This window comes from Physeter macrocephalus, chromosome 18 (assembly GCF_002837175.3).
Source record: "Physeter macrocephalus isolate SW-GA chromosome 18, ASM283717v5, whole genome shotgun sequence".
In the NCBI taxonomy this organism is placed as follows: Eukaryota; Metazoa; Chordata; class Mammalia; order Artiodactyla; family Physeteridae; genus Physeter; species Physeter macrocephalus.
In genome coordinates, this window is record NC_041231.1 from 53458985 (window position 1) to 53471343 (window position 12359).

The following is a 12359-nucleotide window of genomic DNA, read 5'->3' on the forward strand; positions in this document are numbered from 1 at the left end:
GCTGGGAATTCTAGGCTTTTCTGCTAATAAGAATCGAAGCTTAGCCTGCCCAGGAAGGTCAACAGAGCTCATGTCTTTGATTTTTCTTAGTCTGTCATGAGCTGTATTCCATGGACTACAAACCCATTTTTATAACTCAGCTAGTGTAAAGCTGCCTCAGGAGAAGTCCTCCACAAACTCCTTGAGGTGATCTGGAAATTAATACGGAGAAGCTGTGGGAAAATTCAGTCATTAAATATGTTCTTTGGATTTTTTTTTTTTTTTTTTCATTTCAAAGGGCATTTTGACCAGAATGCACTGTTTGGTCAGGAAAAAAAAAAAAAAAAAAAAGACTAATAATTGGGAAAGGAGAAGATTCGTTTTATGGATTTCCTATTTATTTTACTAGTCAAACTCTTTACAAGCAAAAAACCCCCAAACCTTCAGAGTATCTTCAAAATGAAAGAAAGGGATGCACACAGTGGTATAAGAAACAGGATTTCTCCAGGCTCACCTGTAATTCCAGTTTCTCCTCCTCGTCCAGACTTTCGGATTTAACCACGCCATTCTCTGGAGTGGCCGTCTCCTGCTCAGGCCCGCCTTCCTCCACTATGGTCTGACTCAGGTCTCCTGGCTCAGACATTCTCCCAGATGCAAATTAAAATAACAAGATTTGACACCCTACAAGGTTAAGACATCAGAAAGTAATGTCAGCACAGGGTGAAGTCTTGACCATTATTCTTGAGATATCTGATTTCTCCCTTTGTACTCAAATTCAAATAAGCAACTCCAGCCTCCCTGACAATTTTATACAAAAGGCGAATAAAACAAGATCACATCAAGTACCCAAGACAAACACAAGAGGCAGATTCAGTTGCCTTGTCCACGCCCCTCCAAACACATATACATGCTCTTGTGAATACACCTTGCCGTCAAGGTGGATCAATACATCTTAAAATGAGACATGAAAGTCCCACACATCTCCTGGTCCCTATGCTCCTCTACAAAGTAGAAGCAAAAGAAGAAAGTATCTCCCCAACTCTTCCTCCACTTCTGAGTCGGGAGGTGGTACTGAGTTCTGCAGCATCTCTAAGATGACTCATAAATCATTTGCAAATTTCAACCACAGACATACCTTCCTGGGTATAAGGGATTCAGTACACTCTACAAGGGGCAGAAGTCAATGTAAGAGGTAATAATTCAGTATACATATAGGATCTAAATTTGGCAATAAACCTTTCAGGGACAACAGTTTCAGGCTTCAAAGTGACAGTGACATTATTAAAGGCAGAAGCCCTCCCCGAGCCCTGTCGGTGGCTGAGGCTGCAGAGATTCTGCAGAAGCAAGCTATCACAACTGAACTCCAATGCTCCAGGCTCACAAGAGACGACCACACAGACACTGGAAATGGCTTTTCAAAGTGTAAGCCTGTTATTAGTATTTTTTTCTCCCTTCTTCCATAAAGCCCTGACACTTTCCCTTCTGATGTGCTGTCAAAGGGGGCTACTGAATAATTTAGCATTTACTTCCTCCTCAATTTTTTTTTAAGAAAAACAAGAAAGAAGGAGAGAAAAGAAGGAAGGAGGAAAAGAAAGAAGAAAAGAGGGGAAGGAAGGAGAAAGAGAAATGGAGAAAGACCTTGTAGCCTAGAAAGTCAGTTTTTTCACAAAAATTCCCAAGTAATGACTGCCCTGTTCCTAGTCATTACAATGGTAACTATTACTGGACAAATCAGTGTCTTGATATGTTTCTCTGGGAGTGTTTATCATTTACTAGTTCAGTAACTTTATTTCCAACTGGACATAGGAAGCACGAGAAAAATCTAAAACGCAGTAATTTCTGTTGCGAATTTGCTAAGACCTACCATGACAGGACAAGCTCACTTGGCAAAGGATTGTGGGAATGGAAAAGCAAGTTTTCCTCAAGGATGGTACTTGGAGTCTGTGAGGGCCTGGTGAGCAAGGTTCTTAGGTTTGGGGAGGTTTGAGGATATCCATTCAGTGTATCTGACAGATCTCTCGTATTTCAGTGACACCGGGGATGTGTGTAGTTAACCAAACAAAAAGTTCTGTTTCCCAGTAGCAAATAGTTTGTTTCTCAATGTACTGAGTGGGGGGAGGAGATGGGACTTCTGTTGCCCTAACTTTTTTTCCAGAGGGTTTCAATAAAAAACAGACTGTGGCCAGCTTCAAAAAAAAAAAAAAAAAAAAAAAAAAGAACAAATTGAGCTCTAATTTTACAAACACTAAGGCATCTGAATCCCTGATACAGATCCTGTTTTGGTTGCCTTTCATGAACTGTTTTATGCAAACAGGCATATTTATAGAATGAGAAAAATATACAGATGAGATGACAGCCATCTGATGACAGCCCTTTACCTTTTGCGCAGAATTTCTGCTGTCGGTCTTGGCGACTTACGAGCGGCTTCTGTCCTTCTACGCCGGGAAAATCCACACGAGGGATCAGAGACAGCGGGAGTCCCATGTCCCCATTAACAGTTCAAAACGCCCATCTCCATGCGATTCCCTTACACAGCCTGACACATCATCCACCTGAAAAAAGACGAAAAGTCAATAGTCACAATAATTGCAATAACCATGGTAAGGGTGAGGGACGAAATAAACAAGACTGGGTTTCTAACACTAATGACCGGCCTCTAGCAAATCACGTTCACGGCTTGATCCACTCCACCTGTCCCGAGCTGCCTGCTTCTTCTCTAATGAAGGCTACAGCCGGCTGTTCAAGTCAGAGCGGCACCCACGCAACGAGCTAAAATTAACAATTGCATTATGCACCGAAGATTACTCACTTCAATTTTAACCTTTTTTAGTGAAATCTCGCACTTTATATTAAAAAAAAAAAAAAAAAACAAGCTTGTGTGTTTGCCTCAGTGACAATCCAGATCACCTATGAGCAAAAGTCTTGCCTCCTTTTTTAACCAAAGCTTTTGTCTTAATTATAGATCAATATAATCTACTTGAGTGCTGTTCCTGTGACTCTTTTCTTCTGAAAGTTATCCTAAGAAGGCATACTGAAAGATTTTTGACTTAATGAGGCATTAGCTATAAAAGTGAAAAAAACAAAGAAAGAAAAAAGAAAACTTTCACAGTGGTATTGTTGAGAGAGCTCCTTCCTCTCCACTGACAGTTTGAGAAGAAGAATTCCGAGTATTCTCTTTGCTGTGTGAGCATCATTTACCCGCCACCTACTGGCCCCTCCCAATCAGGACTGCCACCGTCAGCTGGGCATTCTGTTTGACAGCAAAGCAACACTGTAAGAGGGATTCAACAGATTTGCAAACTTTGAGCATGTTGAAAACAATCCCCGCTATAACGTGCACTTTCTTTTTCTCACAACTCCTACAGGAGCAGCGGCAAATACAGCTTGAATGCAAACAGAGAGACGGATTCCTAATAACGTTTGCCAAAACCAAGCTGTATCTCTCTCCCTTTGCTGCAACTCTACCCTGGCGCACATCTGCTAAATCCAACAGCCTGGGCACGTGTTTCACCATGTACCCGACTTCGAAAACACTAAATGCATCTCAGTTATTTACTCTGAAGTTTAGAAACTCTCTCTGCCTCTCCCTCGCTGCCCCCTCCCCAGTCGACATGAGCACAGCTGGTTCCTCATCGGATTTTACTGCAGCTTCATTAACAGCCTCTTGGGTTACGACACCATTTGTTGTGTAAGAGGAAAACAACTGTTGAAAATTCAATCGCTTATACGGTCAATCATTTCTAGCTTTATTTATGTCTTATTAAAATGGATACTTTGGCTGTAAAAAGTGTTTCTTTTGTCGTTAAAAATTATATAACTATTGCGAAGGAAACATGAATTTAGGGATCAAATGCGTTGCTCGTCAACAGTAATTTTAATTTCTCAATTTTTATCAGTTTCACATGATGAACACTTGATACTAAACAGAAGTCAACATGCCTTAAAATTAGGATCTATTTAAGTAACCAGCTCAATATCTAACATGTCTTAGAATAGGCACCCGTGATGGATGGATTTACCAAATGCTTTTTGGATTCTGTTTTCCTTTTCCCAAAGAAAATGAAGTTATCAACGATCACCGCAGCCTTCCTGTCTCCTTTTTCTGATGCTCCTATTTGTACAGTGGTGGTTAATCCAGCAGGCGAAATGGCCATGCAGTTTTCAAATCTAAGCCTTAGATGCCTTATTCCAGCCTCAGTAGGTGGATGCAAGATATAATTCTTTCCACGAAGAAAGAACAAACTGATATTCACGTAACCATCTCAAAGCGTGAACAGCCTGTATATATGTGCGTACGTAATTACCAGGACACGTTTGGAAATAGCACTGTGCTCTAAAGCCAGCGAGGTATTATTCTTGCATCCCTGAATCATAAAGTCATCATCCACCAAGATAAAAGAGAATATGGGCATATGGGAACGAGCAGGGAGGAACATATGGATCACAAATATTTTTGTAACTGATTAAAACTGTTCTCTTTGCTAAGAAAGCAGTGCCAGGAAATCAACCCTAGTCCAGCTTTCTGTTCCCCAAACTAACCCGACTCTTCCACTGCTATTTAATCTTCATTTGTCCCAATTTCTCCTATTTTTCACAAAGAAGCAAAACCATGTCTAACAAATACATTTTATCCAACATTTGGTTAATAGATATCCTGGCCAAGTGTCAATCGTTATGGTTGGAGGTGGGGAGGGAGAAAAAGGAGACTCTACAAATGCACAAAATAAAAGTCACTGCAGTTCTTTCAGTGGAAATAATATTTTAACCACTGTTTTTAGGCGGTGATATTGAGGAAAGGCAGGCAATAAGTAAGCTACAGGAAATTGATCAATGGTGTTGTCAGCTATTTACAATGAGGAAAATGAGTAAAATAATGACCATTTTAGATTATGTTGTTTCTTATTTTTTTGGCTGACTTTAGAGTTGCATATAGTAGCAACTGGGTTTGTGGGGATGAGAAAGAGAGGGCGAGAGGAGAGAAGCACCGTGCAAAAGACCAAATATTCTGTCTTTCATCATCACCAACAAAATAGGCATGTCCTAATTGTGTGCACACATGCGTGTGTGTGTGTGTTACATATATTAATCACTGGGCTGTCATGTGGAGAAAGCAAGCTTGGGGTTTGATTCAAATTCCAGCAGTGATTTAGTTCTCAGAGGATATCTAAAATGAGACATTAAATTCTATTAGCAAGTTGGGAGGGCCACTTTATTAGTCACTTTTGTCACAATCCTTCTACTCAAAATTAGCAGAGGATGACTAATCTTATCCTCAATCAGTATAGGTACTTTATGATGAGACAACACAATCAAGATTTACTTATTTTGGGCCTCCCTGGTGGTGCAGTGGTTGAGAATCCGCCTGCCGATGGAGGGGACACGGGTTCGTGCCCCGGTCCGGGAAGATCCCACATGCCGCGGAGCGGCTGGGCCCGTGAGCCATGGCCGCTGAGCCTGCGCGTCCGGAGCCTGTGCTCCGCAACGGGAGAGGCCATAACAGTGAGAGGCCTGCGTACCGCAAAAAAAAAAAAAAAAAAAGAAAAAGATTTACTTACTTGAACAATTGAAATGTTTTTCCCTTATGCACTGTTCCTTCTTTTTTTAGCTAGTCACAGTTCTGCAAATGTAAGCCACTAGCAAATTGTGATATTAGTGATCTGTCAATTTGCTGCATAAGGTATTTAAATACTGCAACCCCTTATCAACCAAAGACACATCCTAGTCTCAAAACTGTTATTCTGTTAAAGTTAAAAGAGTTAGTTTGAACGTGTAAGATTAAGTTTAAATACTTAAAAAACAAAAAAAAAGAGAGAAGAAAAGTAATTGGAGGGCTTCCCTAGTGGCTCTGCAACAAGAGAGGCCACCGGAATGAGAAGCCTGTGCACTGCAACAAAGAGTAGCTTCCGCTCGCCACAACTACAGAAAGCCTGCACGCAGCAACAAAGACCCAAAATGCAGCCAGAAAGGAAGGAAGGAAGGAAGGAAGGAAGGCAGGGAGGAAGGAAGGAAGGAAGGAAGGAAGGAAAGAAAGAAAGAAAGAAAGAAAGAAAGAAGAAGTAATTGGAATGTAATCCTTTCAGAAATGAGAGCAACCATGGCATCATGGCATGAATAGAACATACGGACTAATACCTTCAGCAAGCTTGAAAATTTCCCCAGGTAACAGAAAAACATCAATGAGAGAATTTCACATAAGTTTACTTTCCAAAGAAAAATGTCTCCTTCAATACATGTATAAGAAATACTCAACCAGGAGTTCTACCGTTTCATTAAACTCTTTTTGGTCAACTCAATGCACAGGCATTCTGTAAAATTCTTGAACCACCATGCAAATGCCAAAGTGATCAGACAACTGTTTTGGAGGAAGAACCTAGGAGGATATTTAAGAAAAGGAATTTTCATACTAGGGGTTTAAAGGTAGAAGTATTTTACATGAATATTCTTATTTCAACTTTGATAGCTAGGCAGTTTATAAACATACAGTAGCTCATATGTAGAATATTACTTTTTCTTCATTATTATAGCAAATTGGACACAAACATAACCTACATCAACATTTAGCAGACTTCAGTAATGGAAAAAACTGATGTCAAAGCTTTGGACATAAGAACACCCCACAATAATCAAGAGTGTCTTTAAAAATAAGAGAGGTCTGATCTCGGTAAAAACATCTGAAGGAAAAAGGCCAATGTTTCAATTCTTCACTTTTATAACAACTGTTTACGGAATCTCTACCACCTGCAAGGATGCTCTAACACAATCTCAAAAAATCCTTTTTTTTTTCAAAAAAATAAAATAAGATAAAAGTTAAATACTTCTAATGGATCTACATGAAAAATTTTAAAGATGGGTTAAACAATTTTATCTTCATCATCCTTTTCTTGATTATTCATGAACTGGAAAATAAAGATGACTTCTGCTTTTATAATACTTAAATGTTTTCTCAGTGTATTTCAAAGAAAGACATAAACTTGGGAGAAGTAAATAATGTACTGGGTTCCATAATAAATATTTGGATATCCCCATAGAGTGAACTAATTGATGAAAGTAATAAAGTGAAATGTAGCAGGGATGGACAAAAGATCTTACATTTGGGTTCTAAAAAATAGTTGCATAATTTGCAATTTTTAGTTTAGACAAGAGAAGACTTAGGGAGGACAAAATAGCTATTTTCTAATGCTATTTTAAAACATATTCAGAGAACAAGGAATTGGCCTTACTTGGTGTTGCTTCAAAAGTTAGCACTAGGAAAAAAAATAAGAACCTACCTTTCTAAACATAGAACTACCATATGACCCAGTAATTCAACTCCAAAATATACATCCAAAAAAATGGAAAGCAGGGACTAGAACAGATATTTGTACACCAATGTTCATGGCAGCATTATTCACAATGGCCAAAAGGTATCCATCAGCAGATGAATGAATAAACAAAATGTGGTATATACATACAATGGAATATTATTCAGCCTTAAAAAGGAATGGAATTCTGATACATGTTACAACATGTATGGACTTTAAAAATATTATTCTTAGTAAAATAAGTCAGAGACAGAAGAACAAAGATGGTATGATTCTGCTTATATGAAGTACGTAGAACAGGCAAATTTATAGAGACAGAAAGTAGAAGGAGCTGGAGGTAAGGAAGAAAGGAGTTGTTGTTTAACTGGTTTTTGTTGGGGATGATTAAAAAGTTGTGGGTACAGATGTGATGGTTACACAGTTTAATGCCACTTAATTGTACACTTTGGAATGGCTAAAATGATAAATATTATATTATGTATATTTTGTTACAATAAAAGAACCTAAAAAACTTTTTTCTTCTTGAATATGATATAAATGAAAAATAGACAAATCAATATACATACAAACAGATCAAAGGCAGAAAATGATAGTACAAGAGAGGAACTGGCCTACTTTACAAAGCTGCTTCTGGTGTATTGATAACACATACATAGAAAGACAAGTGTGGTGGATGTAACCTGCCTTGGTTTGTACTGATTCAAATAGGTAACCAACAAATGGGACCATCCACCTCCTCCTCATCATCATCTTAGCAGTCACATCTTTGGCAAGATAAGCTCTGCTATTTAATCATCCAATGTGGACACTGCAAGAATAAAAGGTTAGAATGCAGTGATGTGCAGAGAATTTTCTGCTGCATCTCTACTAGAATCAGTTCATGTTTGGCCAATGTGTCCTCATCCACAAAAGGTAACAGAAACCACTTCTAACTGCACAAGACAACTCTGGGTGCATCTTAGTGCAATACAAACATCAGCCGTCGATTATCTGAATGAGAGAGCTGCAGGTAATGGAGCAGCTGATCAGCAGCTTTGTCACATCACTGACTCAGTATTTTGCATATTTTTTTATTGCAGATAAGGAGATTTTCCTGACCACAATTAATGCCACAGAGAACAGGGCCAGTGGCCCCGCTGCCATGTTAGAAAACAATCCGAGACTGAGAAAGCACTGAGGCTTGTTTGGGTTTGAATGGGTGACCCCTGGGACCAGTTCCAGGATTTTAAAATAGCCTCAACTTTCATAAGCCATGCAGGCTAATCACCGCCTTGTTTCCTACCTCAATCTGTTAAGAGTCTAGGTATGATTTATCCATACACAGGGTAGCATCACAAACCTCCAGCCATGTGCAAACTTAAAAAAAAAAAAAAAAAAAAAGTACCCAGAGAACCACAGCCCTGCAAAGAACCTTGAAATCAGCTAGTCTAGCTGATATTAAATCCAGTGACTTGGAGAAGATCCACAAACAGATAGTGGCAGAGCTGGGTCAAAAACATTGTCATTTTAAGTGGGGATCAGAGCTTTTTAAATTTTTTTATTTTTATTTTTTTTTTGTGGTACGCGGGCCTCTCACTGCTTTGGCCTCTCCCGTTGCGGAGCACAGGCTCCGGACGCGCAGGCTCAGCGGCCATGGCTCACGGGCCCAGCCGCTCCGCGGCACGTGGGATCCTCCCGGACCGGGGCACGAACCCGCGTCCCCTGCATCGGCAGGCGGACTCTCAACCACTGCGCCACCAGGGAAGCCCCCAGAGCTTTTTTTAAAACTCCGTGTTCCTCTAGTGACTTGGGGCTCTATTAGAAATACAGATGAGGCTTATCTAATCTGTGCAATTAGTTCCCGGGATATTGCAAGAGACACCCACACATTGTTTTTCCCTAGACCACTACTGCCCTACCTGTCGCATGAGCCATCAAATACTGCCCAGAAACTTCATGAACAGTTTGTCTGATAATGGTATGTGTGTTTCTTTCCCGATTTTATCCCTAATATTTTACGAACACATGTGGGTTTCTAGACATTGTGCTTCGTCTTTTTCTTTGAAACTCCTGAAAGCCCATAAGCCATAGTCATCAGAATGACCTCAAGATATCTGCTAGTGATCTGCCCAGTTTCCTCCTTCACTTCTAGAACTCTTGGTACCTGTCTTTCCAGAAGCCATACAGAAAATCACATGCCTGCAAGATTCCCAGATAAAGTGTGCCCAGGGTTTTCAGAGAGCATTATACTTTTTTTTTTTTAATGTGGAACAATGAATTTGAATTTACTGGTGCCAGAACGCATGTAACGTTTAGAAATGAGTGTCTCCCTAATGTTTAAGCAAAGAGCCAGAATCTCCGACTTCGGAAGTTGCTTTTTTATTCCAAGTGTAACTAAAACAAATTTTCCGGGAACATAAATAACACTGCTGGGAACTTGTTGCTGATGATACCATATAACTTTGTTCAAACAAAAATGTTTCCAAATAGTTAGACCTTCCAGGAGTCTCACCAAGTTACACACTTATCCTAAATATTTCCCTCAGTATCACTGTACCATGATTTCCTGGGACAAACAACACTATTTCAGGGAAGGGAGAGTTGATGATCAATTGAAATGATACTTTTGCTTGAGCATTATTAATCTCACAGATGTCAGAACTTCCGTATTCTCAACTCAGTTCAATTCAGTTCAATGCAATATTCTAAGACGTCCTCTTTCGGAGGATCTGGATGCCAAGAATATAATCCATTATTTATGTTCAGTTACGTATACTGCAGACACCTTGTAATGGAACAAGGATTTATCACAAATGCATATTTTCAACTCTGGCTTAAAGAATTCAAAACTATAAAAATTCATCATGAAGAGGAAAGGCACTTCAAAAAAAAGGGTGGGGAGAAATACTAATTTTATTCAGCGTATCTGATGTGAACTCTTTTGTCCTTTATTCCTACAAGAAGTGAAAGAAGAATCTGTCATTTCAAAAGCAATGAAACTTAACAAATGTGATGCAGTTATAGGTGCCACAGGGTGAGCTAAATGTGTGTGTCATTAAAACCTTTCTTGCAGAAAAGGAAGAGACATTTAGATAAAAATGAGTAAAAGCAAAGATAAATCCATAAATTGTTATTCTGTCAGTGTTTGAAATGGCGATAAGATTCGTGTTCTATCCATATATAAACTGGGGAAAATAAGAGGTTTTCATGGCCACGATATCTTTGTTTTCCCTTACGTCAAGGGGTATTACTCGGTGCCACAGCCTGTGAATATTTCACGCCTTAAGGTTGCCTTTTCAGAATTATTACTAGCTAACATCATCACTAAATCTAATCAAAGTGAATCAACATAGAAGTTTAAATTACCCACCCAGGACCTCAGCTCTGCCTCCTTCCACCCCCCTACAACAGCAGAAGAATGGAAAGATTTTCAAGGGGAGCAAAGGAATTGAAGGATGTTCCCCCAAAATAAAAAGCTCAAGTGTGGGTCTTAAGGGTCCATGACCGCAGGAGGCGAGTTCTACACCCAGAAGGGAGAGAGAGAGGCAGGAGAGAGAGATTTACCAGAAACGGATGTCTGCTGCCATCCCAAGTACAGCAGGGGGAATTTCAGGAGATTCAGGAACAAAGGGAGTTTTAGTTCTGTCGGGTGACTCTGGGCTACAATTGTGTGTTAATATATTGATAGCAAGCTCTTTCTACAAGATCCAACAACCACACCAATAAATGCTTTTAGTATTTACTTCCACATGGGTGATTTTGGAATGAGTGTTTTCCATAGATTAGTACATTTTATCCTCATATCAACTGCACTATTTGTTGCTAACCTATAGTGGGCAAGACAACACACCTACTTATCTTGTCTCTTTAGTGTTAGGGCAGCTGGCTATTGGCTACTTCGATCACTGAAATCCCCAGATCTTAAACACTCAGATAAGTCACTCTTGAACAAGGCTCAATATTTGAACCAAGTAGTAAAAATCATTCTCCCGCCACTATTACATAAGCTACACAACGACGGAGATTTGTGCCTGGTTAGTTCACCTCTGTATTAGCTCAGTGTTGAGAACAGTGCCTGACACACAGCAGGACTTGTTGTCACTGTACTATTTTTTCTGTTTCCTCCAACCCCAAAAAGCCAAGGCATCTAACCATCCAGAGACCTATTAACCAATGTGGCAAGGTTAAGGGAAAACGCCCAACAGCCACTAATAGGGCAAAACCATGACAAGCCCTCAAGAGGGCTTTGGTCTGACTGAGCTCTGTGTATCTGTGATAATGGGTAGTCCATTCAGAGAGAGAGTCCAAGCTTACCTAGAGAGCACCTACACTTGTGTGGCCTTTTGTATAGGACACTAGAGAAAGGAAAGAGATGGTGCTTGTCCCCGGGGACAGCTAACAACCCAACTAGAGAATTCAGCGGACAAAGGGATTTGAGAGCAAAGCAATCCCATCCAGAGGACTAAAGCATACGATACAAAAATGCACACCACTGCCAACCTTAGACCTAACGTTTCCTCAAAGTCTTCTATTCACAAAGGCTAATTTGAAGGCACTCTTAAGGGAACTAATAGATATAAGTGACAGAAAACAGACAATGGGCAGACGTTTTCATTAGATAAAAGGAAAGCATGGAAACCCTGAACTGCAGACTCACATGCAGGTGAGTTTCTTTAGGGCCTTGATAGTGTCTGAGTTTTCATGAAAATGATGGCATCCAACAAATGTATGATTTTATTACAATTAAACTGGCCAGACAGTTAGGCCTTGCCCACATTTCCAGACTAAAAATACAGAAGTAGTGCCTCTCATTCCTTCTAAACTCCATTTTTTCAGTTATTACATCGAGTTTCTTCCATTGAGTCTCGTCCAGTGCTTACTTCATCAGGCCCCTCACCTGTGTCATCAGGCCCCTCAGGATGACATGCCCCCACTGCAGTGCAATGGTGCTCAGCCCACACAGAGGAGGATAATATATCTACATCCTACCGGCCATCTCTGCCCCTTCTTTTTTTTTTTTTTTTGCGGTACGCGGGCCTCTCACCGTTGTGGCCTCTCCCGTTGCGGAGCACAGGCTCCGGACGCGCAGGCTCAGCGGCC

At 40.1% G+C, this 12359-nt stretch overlaps 1 protein-coding gene across 38 annotated transcripts in view; it reads right to left on the reverse strand.

The window, feature by feature from the left end:
- The window catches only part of ARPP21 (cAMP regulated phosphoprotein 21), a 164875-nt gene that overhangs the window by 116764 nt on the left and 35752 nt on the right, over positions 1 to 12359 (reverse strand). For all 38 annotated transcript variants that reach the window (XR_008615780.1, XM_055079904.1, XM_055079912.1 and 35 more), the window contains exons 2-3: positions 2358 to 2531; positions 494 to 660 (exon numbers count right to left, since the gene is read on the reverse strand). Coding sequence is in view for 37 of the 38 variants with exons in the window: in XM_055079904.1 (XP_054935879.1) it covers positions 494 to 622 (129 nt within the window). In the remaining variant the exon portion in view is untranslated. The remainder of the gene's footprint in view (positions 1 to 493; positions 661 to 2357; positions 2532 to 12359) is intronic.